We start from the raw sequence: 20,490 nt of genomic DNA, 5'->3' as shown, positions 1-20,490 counted from the left end.
ATTTTCTTTGTTATACTTCATCAGAGTTTTGTAACTTTTCTCATATAGATCTTGTATATGTTTTGTTAGATTTATGTCTAAGTATTCTATTTTTTTGCATAATGCTAATGTAAGTGTTGTGTTTTTCATTTTAAATTTCAATTGTTCATTGTTCATTTATAAGAAAGAATCCTGCAGCTTTGCTATCATCACTTATTAGTTTCAGAAGTTTTTTGTTGATTATTTGAGATTTTCCACATAGACAGTCATGTCATCTGTGAACAAAGATGGTTTTATTTCTTTTTTCCCAATCTTTGTACCTTTTATGCCTTGTCTTGTCTTATTGCATTAGCTAAGACTTCCAGTATGATGTTTGAATAAGAGTGGTGAGGGCAAATCTTTGCTTTGTTCCCATACTTAGAGGAAAGCATCTAGTTTCTCACCATTAAATATAATGTTGCTGTAGGGTTTTGGAGGTTTTGTTTGTCTGTTTGTTTGTTTAATCAAGTTGAGGAAGTTCCTCTCTATTACTAGTTTGCCAAGGTTTTTTGTTTGGTTGGTTTTATTTTTATTTTATCGTGAATCGGTGTTAGATTTTGTCAAATACTTCTTCTGCATCTATTTATGTGACCAAATGGTTTTTCTTCTTTAGCCTGTTTATGTGATAGGTTATAATAATTTTCAAATTATTTTTTTCAAATTTTGGAGCAGACTTGCATACCTGGAATAAATTCCACCCAGTTATGTTGTATATATTTTTTATACATTTTTAGATTCAATTTGCTATTATTTTGTTGAGAATAGCACTTATTTTTGATAATGAAAAAATTAAGTAACATTCTTGCAATTAAAAATTTTAATCTTATAAACAAACATTAAACTCTCACTTTCAGTTTCAAAAAGTGAGATGTAACAATGTCCATGAGATATAAGTGGTTATTTGGTTTACCTGAGTGATTTTGTGGTTTATTCAATTAAGTGGGGGAAAAAATAACAATAAATCCCTTAGTCTTAAGTGATCTCTAAATCTAATTCCTAGAGGCATCATCAGTCTGATCTAAAGTACATGACATTCAGAACCCCTGGCACTGTGATGCTATATGGATAAAGAGTTTCTTCTTTTTCCTGACTTCCTTCCTTCTCTTTAAAATGTTTCCTTATGTACTAAGTCAACATGGTAACATATTACAATGTGGTATACATATATCAGTTAGCTTTGGCTGTGCAATAAATTATCTTTAAAACTTACTAGCTGAAAACAACAACTGTTTGTTTATCTCACAATTCTGTATTTGCTGCTGGGCTCTCTCTCATGCATCTGTGGTTGCCTGGGGGATCAGCTGGCAGCTGGTTGACTTATAATCCCCTCAGTCACTTGTCCTGTGGTTTGAACCTACAGGGGTGACTAGACAACCTGAACAAGCCCAGGTTTCTTCATGTGGTTGTGCTTTCAGGGTTCAAAACTCAGTAAGAGAGCAAGCCCACTGCCCAAGCACTTTTCTAGCCTCTGCTGTGTTAGTTTGCTAATGCCTCATTGATCCAAGCAGGTCATATGCCCAACCCAGATTCAAGGTGAAGTAAGCTATACTTTTTGATGGAAGTATCTATAGGTCACACTGCAAGGACATGGAAGCAGGGATGGGAAATGTGCTGTCTATGGCCATTGCAAGCAATTTATATCCCTGTCATGTATGAAATTAATCTTGCCTTATTTGTGAAAAAGCAAACACATTTTCTGATGTAATGAGATGTGTAGAAAATTTGTCTGTCACAAATACATGACAGTTGGTAGCATCTAATGGATTTTTTAGTCTATGATTGATATTACATTTGGAAACCTTGATGACAGACACAACAATTTTTGTTCATGTTGAAATTTTTCTGGTCAAGTCACTGTTTTTATCTGTCTTTCATTACAACATATTAATATTAAGATACACATTTATCATGACCAAGTGTGGGAAATAGTGCTGTGTCTGTCTTCTTCTAGGTGTTTGCCCAGCTATTGTGAACATGGGAGTGAATGTTCCCAGTCCTGGGACACCTTCTCCTGCAACTGCGCACACACTGGTTACACCGGTGCAACCTGCCATTCCTGTAAGCCTCACACTTCATTCATTCTCCTTTCTGTTCTGATTGCCATGTAGTTCTATTTTTCTTTCCATTATTTTGTGTATATGTGTGTGTCTGCAACCATGTGCTAGAAAGCAACAACAAAAAATAATTATTTTAGACACTAATTTTTGTCTGGTTTATTTTTAATCAAGTTTATTTCCTATTGATGATAAGGCAGCTAACAGAAATACATATATCATAGGATAGAAAAAAATAGTAGGCAAAGCAAAATAAGTATAGGAAAATAAAATATAGTCAAAGGATAAATTAAATCTAGATCTCATGATATTATATCTTGTTCTCTTCCTCGAGCAGAATCGAATTTTAGTTCTCAAGCCCTGTCTACCTAAGTAAAAAGCATGAGTTAGTAGATTCTCGATATTTATAAAATTAAACAAGAAAAGTCTCAGAAGAAGTGCAGGATGGGAGCTAACACGGTAGGGCTTCTAGGCATCAGTGACAAGCCAGGCAAATGCTCAGGTCCGTTGCAATCTTGATGTTCTCTGATGATGATGGTGGTGGTGATGATGATGATGATGGAACTTACTGGAACTTACCATATACTTGCACGATTTTAGTTCTCTGCATGTTTCAACTCCTTTAATCCTCAAAACAACTCTAGAAGGTAAATGTATTTTTATCTACATTTTACACCTGAGGAACGAGAGAGGCTAGGTTGTTTACCCAAGGTCACATTCTCCATCTCCTCTCAGTGTTGTTTCTTCTGTCTAGAACACCAGTCTCTTTTCTGAATAATTATTCTTTCAACTTTAAAGCTAACAAAACTTTATTGACCGCTAATCTATTAGCTTATGACAGAGCCTCTGAAATGCCCTTGGTCTTCTAATTATTGGCTCTTGTATATGTTTTTCTTTTAGTTTTTCCCTATTTGTGTGTCACTGCTGGTATTTCTGAATCCCTTCTCTGGTAGCACCCCTCTCCCTGGGTCTTTAGAGAGAGAGAGCATGACATGAAAATTCACAGATCTCACCATGTTCAGTCCCTCCTACTGGGAGAATACACTGCACTTTTAAAAACTCTTCCCTGTGAATTATTTAATTTTATTTCCACATATGGGAGAAAAGCAAGAGTTTGGACTGACATAAATTTGTCTGTATGGGAAGTGAATCCCAGCGAGGCAGGCATCGGTGTTGGGATGAGAGTCCTGGGTCCTCAGCCCTGAAGGTTCCACAGAGGAGCTCAAAGCATCTTAGAAGACAAAGAGAGGTGACTTACGCCCTAAACATCCCATAAGTTCAACCAGAGCAATTCCACCTGCAACTCTATTTACTGTACTAGTGCCAGGTGAGAATTTCCCGGGGTAACTCTTCATTTGAAAAGAGCTGGACATCTGGGAAACTTGAGGCTAAGTGACTTGGCCAAGTCACAGTTAGGAATGGGGTGATCTCTTCCTTAGAGTGTCCTCCATCATACTTAGCAAGGTGTCTTCTATGAAGCAGATATCTGCTGAATATTAATGAGTAAGAAATATGGCTAAAATTCTATCAGTAACTGTGATCCAAACATCATTCTAAACAACTCTGATTTTAAAACTAACATATATATATATATATCTGTTATATATATGTAGGGTGTTTCATTTGTGCCCCATGATTTGGTCTAATAACTGAATTGACTTTATTGGGATCATCTAACTGGTAAGCTACATGAAGATGAGATATTGCCAAATCAAAATAAATGATCACGAGACCATTATTTTTGGGTCTAAGTGCACAATTAATACATGTGTACATTCGTGTTTAAAGCAAGCTTTCTCCTAGTCATTCCTCCTCTACTCTTGTTTCCTAGGCAATTCCAGCCCCAACCCAAACACAAACACTGCTATCAATTTTCGTGTATCCCTCTGGACACTCTTCTAGGTGGTCATGAGCATATGTATTTATAGAAATGTAAACATGAGCAGCCAAAATGCACGCATGGTGGAAAAGCAATCCATATTGTCTCTGTGTCCATCAGTGTAGAGGGTAGTAGCCGTGACATTGATTTGGGACAATCTGATACATTTGACACTTGGCCATGTTTAACAAAAGGATGTTTACCTTTGTAAAACCTCTGGACAAAAAGCATTCCCTTCATGTTCTTTTTCTTTGAGATGAGAGAAAAACAACCCCTCGATCTCTCCCTGGGTTTTTGTTGATTATTTGAAATAGGCAAAGTTAGAAGTGTAGATAATCCAGTCATTGTAGCATGGCATAAAGCCATATCCTACTCGGATCACTCCATTTTGGGGATCTTGCCTAACCACCACCTGAGTCTGTCTGTGTGGATGCCAAATCTGATTGTTAGAGCTGGCTTAAAGATCCAGTCCATCACTCTGCCAGAATCAGTGCTGCACTTCTGTCCCAGCAGCCATTAGCGGCTTTTCTGGTTTTCAAAGGGTTTTTCCTGTCAAGGCAGCGAGTGATGCACACTGGAGATGTTACTTGGTTGATCACTCATTTAAATGTCTTCTGAGTATTAACTGAATCCATCATCTGCAGATGCTAATCACTTGCCTTGTACACAGCAAAACATTTATTGTACATGTGGAAAATTCAATTATGAATTAAGATAAATTGAAACTATAAAGAGATATTTCATAGATATTATATATATTTCTTTGAATTTCAATTTTCTTGATTTATTTGCAAAGCATTTAAGGATGTTTCTTTTTAAAGCAAACTTTAAAAACTGAATGAAGAAGAGTTGCTGATTTGTGAAATTCATCTCACTGAAAAAAATGCATTTCACATGTAAATTGTTTTAGGTAAACAAAGGGTATAATTAGAGTAATTTATAAAATAACATGATTATTTAGATAAAAGCAGATGATTTAGGGAGATTAAGCCAATGCACTTCAGGTGCTTAGGTATTATGAAACAAAAAAGAATTAGACAAGAGTAAATCCAGTTACCACAATTTTGAAAAGAATCCTGTGTTTCTAGAACATACAGGATTCAGATCCACATGTCCCACAGTGATACCTCCTAAAATCTTTCACTCTGTGCTGCAGAATCTTCACTCTATCTGACTGAAACAGGGAAACACTCCTCTAAAGAAAACGTCCCTGAGAGCAATGCAGAATGAGTGTCACTGGGGAAAGTATCACTTAATTCACAACATGGAGGGATCCATCCCACTGTAGCTCCTGTCTGAAACCCGTGTTCTTTGCAGCTCTCTACGAGCAGTCATGTGAAGCCCACAGGCACAGAGGAAGCTCTTCAGGGCTCTACTATATCGACTCAGACGGAAGTGGCCCGCTGGGACCATCGCTTGTATATTGCAACATGACAGGTATGCTAATAAGCCTTTTTTATGACAGTTAAACTCATGTAAATACTTGCTGTGCATGAAAAACCCAGATGGGGAAAGTAGAGCTTACCTACTGGCAGCTTTATGTAGATGTGCATTTTGATTGTAATTGTAATATGATTGCTCAGAAGTATTAAACATAATGTTCTAAAATAGTTAAGAGGTGGCAATTAAACGTTATGTTCTTTCTTTGTGCAAAATTAACAATAACTCTTTGCTTATTAATCTGAAACAAAAAAGGATAAACTTTATTTCTTAGTTCATGTCAATAAATGCCAAAGACTTAGGAGAATATTCACTTTTCAAATTTATGAAAACATCCATTTGTATTCTTTTGAATCTGTAATCACATGAGTTAATCTAGGAGATAATAAATGTTTCTAAAGTGTATATACTTCAAGTAATAATATTATTCTTGTGCAACTGTATAAATAATATTTTATTTTCCTTAGAAACCTAATTATATGTTAAAGGACTTGTTTATGACATATTGTTTATGATGCCTTTAATTCTTTGAAACTTTTTAATTTAACATCTCCACCTAAAGCATAGGACCACAAAGGACCAAAGCATCCACTTTAATGAATGACAGCTGCCCTGATGGAATTGATACAAATTCTTTATACCTCTTCTGTACCTGTATCTATGTGTGTCTGTACCCATAACTTTTCCTCCATGCTCGCATAACATTTTACCAATAAAAAGAGGACAAACCTCCAAGAAAACTTTCTGTTACTCTAGCAGTGTAGACCTAACAGGTACTTCAACAAGCACAGAATTTGACTCTGCAAATTCTGAGCTAATGATCAGAAAAAAATCAACTATAGATGGTGCTAAGGCAACTATAACTTAGTTATAATTTTGTTCTTCTGTTATTATGGCTACATGTCACCCTTACAGGGTTGCAATTCTCACAAGGAGGGAATTATTTATGGGTAAATTTATGATGATGCTTTGTGAGTAGCTTACAATCCTGGTGTGGTTTTTTACCTACTACCATTTCATACATGAAACAAAATCTGAGCATTTTGGCAGTGGTTAATCATACGATTAGATCTGAATTCAGTCAAATATATCTTCCAGTCCCAAAACTACCCCCAAAGTTGGTACAGAAAATGCAAGAACTTGCAGGGCATTGCACTAGGTGTGAGTATGGCTCTTTTGGGCTTTGGGGTAAACATTTTATCATAAATACTGACCAAAATATGGCAGTGTGATGACAGAGTTAAATACATTGGCTTACCTTTACTGAAAAATGTGTGATCAGTGAAATATGTTAGGAAACAGCCCAGGGGATCATTCTAGATATACTGCACTCCAGTGGTTTATAACAGGCCTTCAAGTGATTTCAATTCCTGCTTTGATTTTCTTTCATTACCATGGCTCAAGCGAATGCCAAGAACAAAGAAAGCTAAATAAAGTTGCTAGCATCCCAATAAAACATTTCCCTTTATCAATTAAGTTCTTAATTATCACAGAAGTCTAGGGCATGTTAAAGATTTTCATACATTTTATCTTGGGTTAATCCTATGAGCAGAGTTCCATACACACTGAAAAATTCCAAGATCCTAGAAAGGTGGAAATAATCCCAACTGGCACATTCCAAAATGAGTGAAGTTTCAATGACTGAAGCTATTTTGTTAATAGTTAACTATTGGCAGGCTGAGGTCAAGTTTATAAGGAAAGGTATTTGCTGCGAAGAGGAATAACCAAGAGATGAGGGCCCGATCTTCTGCAGTTTATGGTTGTAATAAAAGAAAGATATTTTAGTAATGCTAGTGAACACGCGGTCTAGGCTTCCCCATGAAGCTTTAGTTGTGCATATTTATAAAGCCCCTTTGGAATGTGTAACTATCTCAAAGGTGTTTTGTTTTAATGCTAATTTGATACCATAGCTGATGTATTTTGATTCCCTGCAATTGCTGTTACCTTTTCAGAGCGAACCTTGGCCCCTACCACCAGAGACAAGAGTAGTTACCATCAAAATGCAAAGAGCCAGTAAAAACAGATGCCCAGCTTTTGATTTCAGGTAACTTAGAATAATACCTGATGATATACAAGCAGGTTTTTCTTACATTAGAGATGAGAAAGAACCTCTAAATAAGGGAGGGAAAAGGCGAAATCTACTGATTAACCCTCCTGGTCGGTTTAGACACACGATGGCCTTGAAAACTGTCTGCTGAGGATGTGAATCATTTCCTTCTCCGGGTGACCTGAAGAAACGTCCAAGTAAAGTCACAAAACTGAAGAGTTGCAAAAAAGCTTCTGACAACATTGAACACATGTGTACTCAGTGCCTGCCCCAAGCCAGGCACGGCTGTGGCCACAGCAGGGAGTGAATCTGAACACCTCCCTCCCCTGGTGGGGGGTGCTTTCTGGGGTGGGGAGCCAGATCATTGACAGAAGCGAATCAAATACTTGGCATGTTGGAAGGTAGCAGGTGTTGTGAAGAAGAACAAAGCAGGGAACAGGGTCACAGACTGTAGAAGGATGGGTTACAGTTTTAAATAGAGGGATCAAGAAAGGACTCAGTTGGAAAGTGACATTTGTGCCAACCACATCAAAGAAGCGACCCTGAGAAAACCTGAGGTGAAGCCTTCAAGGGGAGGGAGGAGGCAAGTGCCGAAGGCCTGCAGCCATGGGGAGCTGGCATGTGGGACAGACTCAGGTGGAAGGACTAGAAAGTGGCCTTTCCTCAAGTCACGTGGCTGGAAAGGGGCTGGTCCAGGATTCACACCAGCTGTGCTGTTTGGGCCTTTAACCATCACGGTGCACCAAGAGGAAGCAGGGAGACTAGTTAGGACGTTGCTCTAGTAATTGAGCCAGGATGGTGGTGGTGGGTAGCAGGCTGGGAGCAGAGGAGGAGGAGGAGAGACATGTTGAGTTAGAGCCCGTGGACTAACCGATGGAGAGAAAGAGAGGCATCAAGCAGGGCTCCTGTATTTGGATCCGAGCCCTGGAAAGAAGGTGCAGGTATTATTCACAGAGACGGAGAATTCTTGGGAAGGACCATGTTTGTAAGGGAAGACCAGGATTCCAGTTGTGAATAGGTGAGGTTTGGGTTGCCTATTGGTCATTTAGTTAGATAGTGGAGATCTGTTGGTTATAAAACAAGTGTAATGTATCTTCTTAAAGCCTACTGGGTGGTTATAACATCCTTGGCAATACAACCTTTTAAAAATATAATTTGGAGTGTGACTTTACAAATTAATTTAACCTGACCAGAGGGCTCCTGTTTGCTTTACTGTCACTATCCAGCAGGATAGAGCTTCTCCAGGTCCCTACATGTTTGTTCCCCAAGGGGAAGCTCTGCTTTCCACAGCCAGATTCTTCGGGGCGGCATCCCAGGAGAGGCTGTATTATTATTAAGCTTCTCTAGAGATGCTTATGTGCACATGGGTTTAGAAAGCACTGTCGTGTAGCTGAGGATCTTTGGTTTTAGCGGGCACAGGCTACTCTATCGTCCAAAAAATTAAAATGGAAAGGGAACAAAGGGCATCACAGAATGGAGAAATAAAACCAATGCAGATGTAAAATTTTGGTGCCGCTACTCATTTCACGGTCCAAGCAATTATCCTGTTGTTCCTATTTATATAGGTTGCTGTGGGTGAGGTTTAATGATCCATCACTGAATCCCTGTGGCTCTGATGCATCCACAAATGCAACAGGAATGGTTCACGTATATTAAGATAAAGTATGAGACATTAATTCTCTAAATTAAATATCTTCTAAACTCTCTAACGTAATCTTGGAAAGTTTTAAGAGCTGTAAGATGTGTATGTGTGTGTATGTGTTTGTGTAGGGATTCATGAAAATTATTGCTAATAATTTAATGATTTATATTGATGTGTAAATGTCTATTATTAAAGCATACTTAATAACTATATATCTTCATATTACATTGCAAATGAACAAACATTACATAGAGATTATTGTATCACAATGCATTTTGAGTAATTAAAGGTTTTTAGAGAAGTTTATAGTTGCCTAGCTCTCATGTAAAACTCCTGAAATTAGTATATTCTTGTTCTATGTGAAAAGATCAATGTTGTAAGGGTTCCATAATTATGACTGAGATGGAACATCAAATGGATTATGAGACACACACACATACCCAAGATGGAGAGCAGGAGTTAACTACTTCAGTGACGATTTCCAAATACGATTAAATACCAAGGATTTTTATTAAACTCAACACCGTAAGGAAAGCAATGTGCTGAAGACAGAGAAACACACAGGCCAGTCCAAAGACCAGTGACTACCTCCAGCAGCTAGACAACAAAGTATTTAATGAAAATTTTTTTAAAGCCAGATTTTTCCTGGGGAAAATCCAAGGAATGAACCAAAGTTACATCTAAATGGTCCTTACTGCCCAGGGGTCATATGAGGTGCCCCCTGACAAATCTGCTTATTGATAGAGGAAGATCTTAGGGTCCTGATTCTGTTCTTCCAACCTGGAAATATGTCCACTATGAAAAATTTGCCTTCTCCATGATGCTGTGATGCCTGTGGACAATTAAACACCCTCTAATTATTAAAAAACAAGTACTAACACTTGGAAAAATATACAAAAAACAGAATTCTAAACCAATGGTTAAAATTATATCCTTGGGATAAAGATGCAGATGTAGAGCATGGACTTTAGGACACAGGGAGGGGGAAGGGGAAGCTGGGACGAAGTGAGAAATTGGCATGGACATATATACAATACCAAATGTAAAATAGACAGCTAGTGGGAAGCAGCCGCACAGCACAGGGAGATCAGCTCGGTGCCTTGTGACCACCTAGAGGGGTGGGATAGGGAGGGTGGGAGGGAGATGCAAGAGGGAAGAGATATGGGGACATATGTATATGTATTCCTGATTCACTTTGTTATACAGCAGAAACTAACACACCATTGTAAAGCAATTATACTCCAATAAAGATGTTAAATAAATAAATAAATAAACTTAAACTTGCCTAAAAAAAAAATCAGATTTCAGAATGAAAAAAAAAAATTATATCCTTGGTAATAGCCTTCAAAAATGTAGTACTAGGACACACTCTGCATGTATTTTTTAGTACCTTTAGTACAGAGACAACCAAAACAAGACAAAATAGTAAGCTATTTTGAATGGACTGCTTGTGCAATTTGTTGACGGACCTATTCCCTTTCTAAACTGAAGAAACAAAACATAACTTCTTTGATGGCAAGATGAGGAAGGCCAATGGCTCTACTCACTGAGAGAGATAGAACTGTTTGTGCCCACCCTAAACCCAGGGTAGTTGTTTGCTATTTTCATAGTTGTGAGGTTCAGAAACTGCTTCTCAGACCTTGCATTGTGAGAATGATCGTCACAGAAAGAAGATAGGTTGCAGTCAGAGCAGTGATTCAACGTCCAGTCCATAAAAATCACCTGGAGGCTTGATGAACAAGCTGAGGACTGGGTCTATGGCATCCCTGCCCATTGCGCCTTCGGATCTTGATTTACTGACTCAACAAGTTAATAATCCAGATATTTTTACTCATTATTATTGCTGAGTCACTTGCCTTTATGCAAACCAAGCAATTGTGTTTCTTTTCTTTTTTTTTTAATTGAGGCATAGTTGATTTACAATGTTGTGTTAGTTTCAGGTGTACAGCAAAGAGATTTAGTAATACATACATATATATCTATTTTTTCAGATTTTTTTTTCCTTATAGGTTATTACAAAATATTGAGTATAGTTCCCTGTGCTATATAGTAGGTCCTTGTTGGTTATCTATTTTATATATAGTAGAGCGTAAATGTTGAATCTAAAAAAAAAGATACAAATGAACTTATGTACAAAACAGAAATTGACCCGCAGACATAGAAAACAAACTTATGGTTACCAAAGGGGAAGAGGGGGGGATAAATCAGGAGTTTGGGGTTAAAATATACACAATTGTGTTTCTTAAACATCCTTTTCCCTGTGTCAAAAATTGTGTCAGGCCTCCAGCACTGTGGTTTAGCAAAGGGCAGTCAGCCCAACTGCTTTACACATAACTCATGTCATTTTTTTAAAAGCCCTCTATAGAATGGGTATTGATTCATACACCTACACCATGAACCTGCATCTCTTTTATCCTGGCTTTTGCCTAGAAAGAACCCTTCCTGCCCCCACTGGGGGTACATTTTCTGGCCGGCCTCCTGCAGCTTGTAAAGGTAGCTCCTAAAACAGGCAGCCTAGCGTGGTTGGCAATGCAGAGTTTCTAGAGCAGGTCCTGTCACTGTGCCCAAAGGGAAAAAAGACAAATGCTTCAGGAAAGTTTATTTTCCTGCTTTTCTGTCAGCCACACAGTCTGCCCTGGCCTTATGGGTGGACAAAGTGAATGGTCTTGATGAACAATAAACATATAGATGTTCAGAGAGCAGTTAGGCCAGCAGCATGCTTGGTTCATTGCCTTAGCATTCAAAGGCGGCTAGACAATAGCGTTCAGTCTTTAGATGCTGCCTGGTCCACTTTCCCCATTTACCAAATATGGAATTGGAGGCTCAGAGGATTTTTTTGACTTTTCCAAGACCATCGATTGTAACCCATATCTCTTATTGACCATGACCCTGTACTCTGTCCATATCTAATTTTATAAGTGCATCTATAATGTGCTCTCTGAGGAAATTACTTTGCTCTTGTGCTGTGTGGTAGGCTGATAAACAAGGGAAAGCACTAATAATATCTCCCAGTAACTGAGCTCTTGGGAGGTTTCAGGCACGGGGCCAAGCACACATACATGTTGCCTCAAGACAATATATGTCGTGTTGAGTAAGTGTCAGTTCATGTTAAATAGCAGATGCCTACCCTTATGAATGAGCAGACACACAAAATTGTATTCAGTGTGACCTAGTAAATGAAAAGATCACCCTCTGAAATCCTAGGGAAGAAGGCTGCGAAGTAGCTGCATTCCCTTGAGGATATCCAGTTGTATCTTATAGCATTTTCTTGTGTTCAGAATATTAAAATAAATCATGAAAAGCCTCAAGGCCCCAGATCTGTGGCAGCCCTTATGAGGGTCTTCATACAAATAGTGATCAAGAGGGCCCACAGGTGTGGGGCTGGGATGAGTGCCACCTCCGGGCCCTCCCAGGGCCTGGAGACTGTCTGCTTAGAGCTGTCGTCTCTCCCCTTCAATAAGACACACACACCAGTCATCCTTGGCTTTGACAAACAGATGACATGGCAGGGCCCAGGGCCTCTGAGATCTAGGGCAGGGCCAGGTGAGAGCTGACCATTGTCTTCCTCAGGGCACCCATTGGACATTCAGAGCAGCGCAGTTGGCCATTCCCAGCACTGTGGGCACATAAATGCCCAGGATCCAGTTCTATTTTCTTCTGGAGTTTTTTCATTGGAAATATAGTAGAGGGCTCAGATGGGTAAGGCACTCTGGGAAGGTTACAGATCTCAGCACTCTTTGAAAACTTTACCTACTCAGAAAGCTCAGCGACTCACGCTGGGTTGCTTAGAAATGTGTGGCAAAGTTACATAGTTTTGTGAAGTTGGGCAAGTGAATTTTTCTAGACTTCCATTTCCCTTATCTGTGTGGCCAGAGGGTTGGGCTGGATAAAAGGTTATTACAGTGTTTCTCTCTGGATAGTAACACAGGGGGAGAAATTCTGAGAAGGCTGTTGTGGGTCTCTATTGTAATATTCAGATTATTTTTGTGGATCCAGGAATGGCTGCTAGTGTTTACATCAGTCTGTCCTTATTTATCATCCTGAGTGCATCTTCTTGACCAGCTTTATCTGGAGATAGATGTGACAAGTTAAATCATTTGGCATACTGCCTTCCCAGTCTTCTCAGAATGTGTACCCTCTTCCCATCAGAAGAAACAGAGGCAGCTGGCTTCATTTCCAAAGAGGTGGTGTTTGGACACAAATTGGACTTCATTTCAGGCATCTGTGGGAGAAGGGATTTTTGCCTTTACTTTCCTCGAGGTCAATTTCCAGATCATGAGCGATGGTCCCACAAAGTATAAAGGCATCATATTTTTCGTGAAGTCTTTTTTTCTCAGGGAGATTGAAATAAGCATAGCAGGTATGCTTTCAATGTGTGTTTACCTGAATCTGTGGAATAAAGATCTGGTTCTTTTTCCATCCAACCACTTGTTTTGCTATGAAAGACTCCTTGTATAGTTCAGAGGTCTATTATAAAGTGTAGGAAGCGTTGCCAATTGCAAAGTGGATCTAAGTTGGCAAAACAAACAGAAGGAGGAGGATGTCATATGATATGGTAAGTCAATGTCATTATTTATATCCTGCTTACAAAACCAAACCAGCAAGTTAACTTGGCTGCAGGTTCATTTGTCTGAGCAAACGGTCAACCAGGTGCCACCAATGGTCACCCTGCTCCTGTGCAGAGGAAAGGCTCCAATGAGTTGGATGAACACGTTCTGATAGGGTCTAATTCAACAATAGTTCAAAATTCCTGTGTAAATTTGACCACTATTAAAATTAATTACCTCAGATCCAAAATTATGCTTCAGACTACTGTGAATAACAGCTAAGTATTTTTCCATCATGCTGGTCACTTAAATTCCTTAGTCTGTCTCCTCGTGCTTGAAGGCTAAGATTACGTGTCATGTCAAAAGGTTCCTTTCTACTCATAGTTTTGAAATAATATGTTGTGGAATATTAGGGAAACATAATGTGTCTTTGTTGGGGTCTTTTAAATAATATTTCTAGAAAGGGCAACCATTTAAAGTATTTTTTCAGAAGGGCAGTTTTGAGGTTCTTTTCAACCTGTCCCTTCTCTCCACTTCAAAAGATTTCTATTATTACACCTTAGCCATGCAAGACCATAAATTTATCATACTGACCACTAGCCTGTATGAACTATTCAGGCACATCATTTTTCTTTGTGCCCTAAGCCATGAAAATAAATGACACAGTGGCATGGGAACTGATGAACTCCTAAGCCTAACACAGTCTTCTGCATGTCCCTGTACCCTCATTTCATTTGGTGGAAGAAACCCTGAGGGTGAATGGGAGTAGGTAATTACCAAAACTAATGCCAGACGCATTTAAGTAATTTTCCAGGAAAATGTTGAAATATAAAATGTCTAGTGAAAACATGATTAAGGGAGAAACACAATCTATGGATTTCAAGTTGCCATAGGAACACTCACAGCGCCCTTTAGTGAGCAGAGAGGCAGGTGATCTGTTAAGTCTTTTTTCCTAATTGAATATAAAACTGCATTAGTCATTCTGACTCACAGTTTGTTCCTTTTCTTGCTAGTTTTTGCATATTTTGTGATGTTCTTTTCCATAGGCTTTGAATCGGAGGTTTTTCCATGGCCCTTAGCGTTCTTTTCCCTGGATCTCTGGATGTATTTGATGTGTTAAGGGTTTACAAACACCAGCATGGCTGTAGGTTTTTCCCAGACCCAAACTCTCAGGGCAGGAAAGGAGCAGGGGACCCCTCACTGAGTTCCATTCAGCATTGTTTTGATTTTTGAACCTTGCTCATGTATTAGCTATTAAAAAATAATAAAAAATAAACTCCACAAGACTGTTTCCTGCCCTTGTAATATGGCACGTTTGTGTGGATATTGATCATTTTATCAAATACATATTACAGAGGAAGTTATATGACATGACATTATAAATATAGTTGAATTAAGGCAGCTTGAACTCAGCCTTTTAGCCACTGAGCCATGGACCTTTTATACTGTGGGAGCTTCTATACATTCATGGTGGGAGGTTATTTTGGGGAAGATAAAAGAAGTCAAGGTGTTTTTCTTCTGTTATAAATATTGTGGGGTGTGCATTGTTTTTTAAATCTCTTTGAAAAATATAGGTAATCAATGTAACAGAAATATGCCAGAATTTTCCAGCAGGCATTCATGTAGCTATGGTTACTGCTGGAATTGTTATATTAGATATCCCAAGGCACTGTGTCTTTTAGTGCTGGCCATTGAACAAGTTGCTGACACACTATTAGTCAATTTTTGTCAAAAATACTTATTTTCCATTATTTTGCATGATCAAAATAATGGTTTTGTGGGCTGCTTGTTCCTCAAATGTGTCTTTTACACATTTCTTTGATTATCAGAGGAAAAGACGCTCAGTGAGATGAGGAATATGCTTGTTAAAAACGTAAGTATATACTCGATAATCTTTCGCTTTCCTCTTACAGTAATGGAAAGACAAAAATAAAAGCCAAAAAGTTCTGTTTATAACTTTGAGTGTTATAATACAGAATTTAAAAAATTGACCCCCTGACAATGTTGACTATAGTAATGGTAATGCAAATTTCAATAAAGAGAATCCCTACTGTTAACATTTTAAGAATTCCACTCGCTGATTCCGACGTCAAAGAGATCTGATTGCTCCAAAAATAAAAACCTTAATTCAGATAAAAGATGCTTCTGATTTCCATATTTATGTTTAATGATTCCATTCTCATCACAGTCTCCTTTCTCCCTCCCAACCTCTCTTCTGCCCACCAGACACTGCATGGACCTCAGTGCAACACAATGGCTCCCACTTGGTTAGTGTCAAAAGCTCGAATGGAGAAAGCCCCCATCCTGTGTTTTTCAAGTACACAGCCAGCATGGACCAGCTCCAGGCCATAACTGACGATGCGGACCACTGCCAACAGAAGCTGACTTTCCACTGCAAGAAGTCAAGGCTTTCAACTCCCCATGGTGAGTAATCAGACATTGTGGGCTGTTGTCCCCACAGGTCACAATGGCCTGCCAGAGATGCATGAGAATCTGTGCCCATAGTGCCCGGATCACATCTGAAGTGACAGGGATACTCTTCTTTGGAGCAAAGACCAAGGTCTTTGCTCAAAGCCAGGAATGATCTGAAGTTTCTCCCTAGACTCAACTGGGCAACTGAGCAGTCAAAGCCTCCGACGGAGGCCCCTGGAATGCTCGGTGCTCATCTGCCATGAAGGGCAGGGACGTCTTAATTCTGTTTTATCTTGGGAAGGATCGCTAACAACAACATGGCTTAGTTATCTGGAGGTGATTATCCCATGAGATTCTTTTTCATAGACAATGCAATTAGTGTCTGGGCTAATTGTTAATTAGGGAACAATGTTGGTATCAACGGCTCTTTCACACAACGTTAAGTGCTAATAGTTTATTTCTCATATCTTTTCGTCTTTTGAAAATTCTTATTTTTAGTTTTATATTTTCTTCCTCTGAAAAATCCCATTTTGTTGGAATGTGCAACCTCACTGCCTTCATGAAACTGCTCGGTTTTCTGGAGGCTGACCTGCCCCTTCTCTGGTTAGGCATCTGGGGAGTGGAATGAGTAGGGGACAGTAGGCAGGTCCTCTGAGTTCAAGCTCTTAGGACTTAGACAAGTCCCTGCCACTCAGCAGCTATGGGACTCAGGAAATCATTTTCTCTTTTTTGAGTCTTCAGAGCTAAGACACTGACCTTGCCAGAACTTAATTGCACCACGTCTATAAATGGCATGAAGTAAATGCTACTTATTTGCATCTCTCCAGTTTATTGAATTTACAGTTAGTGCTAGTGGGTTTAGTACTTACTGTTAGTTGATTGATGCCAAATAGATCACCGAGCTAAAATTGTATGTCCCCAGAAGAATGAGAAAGCTGCCTCCAGGAGAGTAAATTATTGTTATGGGTTGTCTAACCAGGGAAAACAAGGCAAAGACAGAGTAGTGTTGGAACCAACCACTAACAAAGTCATAAAACAAAACCACCCAGTGAGTCATGGAGCAAACTCATACAAACTAGCAGATGGTCTATTCCAGAACCTGGACACGACCCAGATCAGCAAAGGATTCCCGCCTGGAGGGCCAGTGTCTGCCTATTGATTTGCATGTGGTTGCTCAATTGTTAGCCCTTCGATATGTTAATAAATATATAAAACAGCAACAGCAGCAACAAAAACAAATATTTCAACAAGTATTTAATTGGGGCTAGGGGGGAAAGATGGAAAGAGAAAAGACATAAACTTAATAAACACCTGCTAAAAAAAACAAAATAAGGGACTTCATTAACTATACATGCTCAAGTTATTTGTATTTCTTATATGCTGCTACTGGAGGATTGTTAGTACAAACTTAATTTAAACAAATTCACTACAGACCTATATATTTCCAGAGGTGCTTAATTAAGGTTGAGTTGAGGCAGGCAAATAGTGTAGCCCAATACACCTTAAAATTGTTGCACTAATTTGCTCGGTATTATCAATAGACACAAATGGGTGTGCAGAGCTTTGATTCTACTCTTGTGCGGAAGGAGTGAAAACAGCAAAGCCTGGGTCCCTCATTAGAAGGTTGCAGTGTGAAAACAGTACAAGGGGACTGCAGTGTGGGGAACAAGTAGCTTAGGAATTTTCTAGGGTAGGTTGGGGAATGTCAGTCAAAATTCAGTTTTCTCTCAAGAATTTTCCACTGTTCGAATTCTCAGAAGTTATCAGGAGACTGAGGTGGTGGTAATCTTGAGAGGAGATATAGCAAGTCTGGGGCCTCAGTGCAGCAGCTCTTGTGTAGGTTTTGTTTTCCAACAGGGCCAGGGAGGGACAGAGGGCCTAGGATCTTGCTAGGGTTCTGAAACATTTTTCCTTCAGCATCTTTAAGGTCTCTGTGTTACATATAGTTTCAGGGGATATGATTACAGGTGGCTAAAGTGGAAGTTGTATGACAGTAAGTGTTGACTCTAGGAAACCATTTGGTTACCATACTATGAATGCTTAAGGTCATTGAGGATTGTAGCTGTGGCTGGAGAGAAGGACAGTGAACTATGGGCTAAAATAATTGAGGAAGTGGAGCCGTGCACCCTGGTCATTGATATCTTTCCTATTCCTTTTCATTTCAGCCTCTAATTCTTCTTCATATTATGCCTAATTATTTCTTATGCAAATTCTTTAAGTTACTCAAAGGAATCTTGAATGGAGCCACATGCATTTTGTACCTTTAAAAACACTTAATGGTTTTCACTTTAGAGAGAAAAATGTAAACACACAGTAACACATTGGCATATAATGATTTCTCTGCTCTTCAAATTGATGAAAGAGGATGTTGAATAATTACATTTTTAAGATGGAATTTTGAAAAATATCTATTACCTACCTATAAAATAATACACTAAAAAGATATTCCACCCCCTAAAGATAAGTTTTCAACACATTAAAAAAAAAAGATGGTTGATATTGATTTCTTGGCACACATGGCACCCACTGGGCCTGCAGTGCGTGGTAATGAATGCAGTCCATGTGTTTACCAGCTGAGAGGTTGTCAGCAGAAGCAGAAGTCTCATTGAACAGGGAGCCGTAATGAGCAGTGGCGATTGTAAGTTAGGGAGAAGTTGTTTCAGATTCTTAGTGGGGGCGTGATGGGGACAATTTAAGAGATTGAAAGAGCACATGAAAATGGACGGGCATCTTTGCAGAATTGATGTCACTTCCGTTTCCCCTCCTGCCCTGATTCTCTGTTTACTAGGGACTCTTTCCCCTCCACCCTCCCGTGTGCGCCCTCCTCCCTGATCATCCTGCCCCAGGTGTACTGTAATCCCACACTGGGGCTTCAGCAGCATCTTTAGCATAAATGAGCAGTCCTGCAGAGCTGAGGCAGCCTCTGGCCCTGTCACTTAATTATACGTTGCACTGAGGAGGGGAATGTGCTGAAGAGCTGGGTGTAGTTGTCTCGGACCTGCTCAAGCGGAAGACACCTCAGGCATGAAGAAGGCTTATCAGTGCCATTTCTTCAGTTTCCAAACACAGAGCAACCCATTCAGTGTAAGAAGAAGCACGTCTCCAAGAAACTTTTAGGACATGCTAGGAAGTGCATGTCTTAAACACATGCCAGTGTTTTTAGCTAATAAATAAAGTGAAAGAAATCCATATTTTGCATAATAACAGTAAACGTTTTAATGGCATTTTAGGATCTCAGATTTTAGATTCAGTGTGTAAATTACTGTGGTTTTTATTTTGATGACAATTCTTTCTTGAATGTTATTTCCAAAGAAATTATGTAAGTGGAGTCCTCAAGAGAAGTTTGTAGATATCGTGCCTGAATGAGTTAGGGGCTACGTGCTCATTTTCTGATAAAAGAAAAAAATTTGGTGACAACGTAAGTTTTGACATTAAAATATATTTTTTTAAACAGTTGGGAGTCCTCTTAAAAATGATCCTATTGCAGAGTTAAAATATGCTTACTTCTAAAATAGTCTCTCTATGTTTTAAATAGAGGGAAGTAAAGGAACTATATTGGGGAGGCAGGTAGTGGGGGGCAAAGTAGGTGTCACCTTTCTCATACTTGTCTTTCAGATGGAACCCCAGTGAGCTGGTGGGTTGGAAGAACCAATGAAACACACACTTACTGGGGAGGTTCTCTGCCTGATGCTCAAAAATGTACTTGTGGATTAGAGGGGAACTGCATTGATTCTCAATATTACTGCAACTGTGATGCTGACCGGAATGAATGGTGATTTCCATATAATTTCCCTGTGCAAACTGTAATTTTTTTATTGCTTAAACTATGTACCTTAGGCAGACATTGGACACAACAGCATAATAAAGAGAGAAAAATTAAAGTATTCCCTAGCAAGTTAAAAGTATAAGCTTTGATGTGTATGATATCATTAATCTGAAGCCTAAAATATTAGGTAGCTATTTTTGTTTACTTGTGAGTAACTAATCATGTCCATTTTATTTTTCTAGTAAGACAAAATAGGAATTAATGTTTCCCATTCACTGAAAGTGAAATATCTGACTTCTTAAAGTTAAGTTAAACCAGTTAATAAGATGACCACCCCTTGGCTGACCCAGGGCTGTTTGCTGACCTTCCTAATTTCCAGTTTCGTTTTCTTAAATGGCCACACAGGGGAAACCAGACAAGGCCTTGAGTCCATGAAAGGGGATATACAGAATACAAAACTCTCCATGCAACTGGAGGTCTCAGAAGGCTGCAAACCCAAAGAAAATGTAGACAAGGACAGATCTTCCAGTAGGCACTCTGGGTAGAAAAAACTAGCTCCCTGAAAACTCATGTCTACAGACTTGTCCTCACACAGATTTGGAGCCCAAATTTATATAACTTGGATGGTCCTCAAATTAAGTTAACATAGCCACAGGTTGGCAGCACCACTGGCTCATCATAGGAT

At 39.0% G+C, this 20,490-nt stretch overlaps 1 protein-coding gene across 17 annotated transcripts in view; it reads left to right on the top strand.

Annotated features, from left to right (window-relative positions):
- Positions 1-20,490, top strand: part of LOC132368248 (contactin-associated protein-like 3) — a 256,094-nt gene that overhangs the window by 195,913 nt on the left and 39,691 nt on the right. For all 17 annotated transcript variants that reach the window (XM_059927028.1, XM_059927026.1, XM_059927030.1 and 14 more), the window contains 4 exons: positions 1,970-2,076; positions 5,269-5,388; positions 15,854-16,051; positions 19,655-19,811. In XM_059927028.1, coding sequence (XP_059783011.1) covers positions 1,970-2,076; positions 5,269-5,388; positions 15,854-16,051; positions 19,655-19,811 — 582 coding nt within the window. The remainder of the gene's footprint in view (positions 1-1,969; positions 2,077-5,268; positions 5,389-15,853; positions 16,052-19,654; positions 19,812-20,490) is intronic.

Source organism: Balaenoptera ricei, chromosome 6 (assembly GCF_028023285.1).
Source record: "Balaenoptera ricei isolate mBalRic1 chromosome 6, mBalRic1.hap2, whole genome shotgun sequence".
NCBI lineage: Eukaryota > Metazoa > Chordata > Mammalia > Artiodactyla > Balaenopteridae > Balaenoptera > Balaenoptera ricei.
The sequence above is the reverse complement of the archived record's forward strand: the minus strand, read 5'-3'. Positions and strand labels throughout refer to the sequence as shown.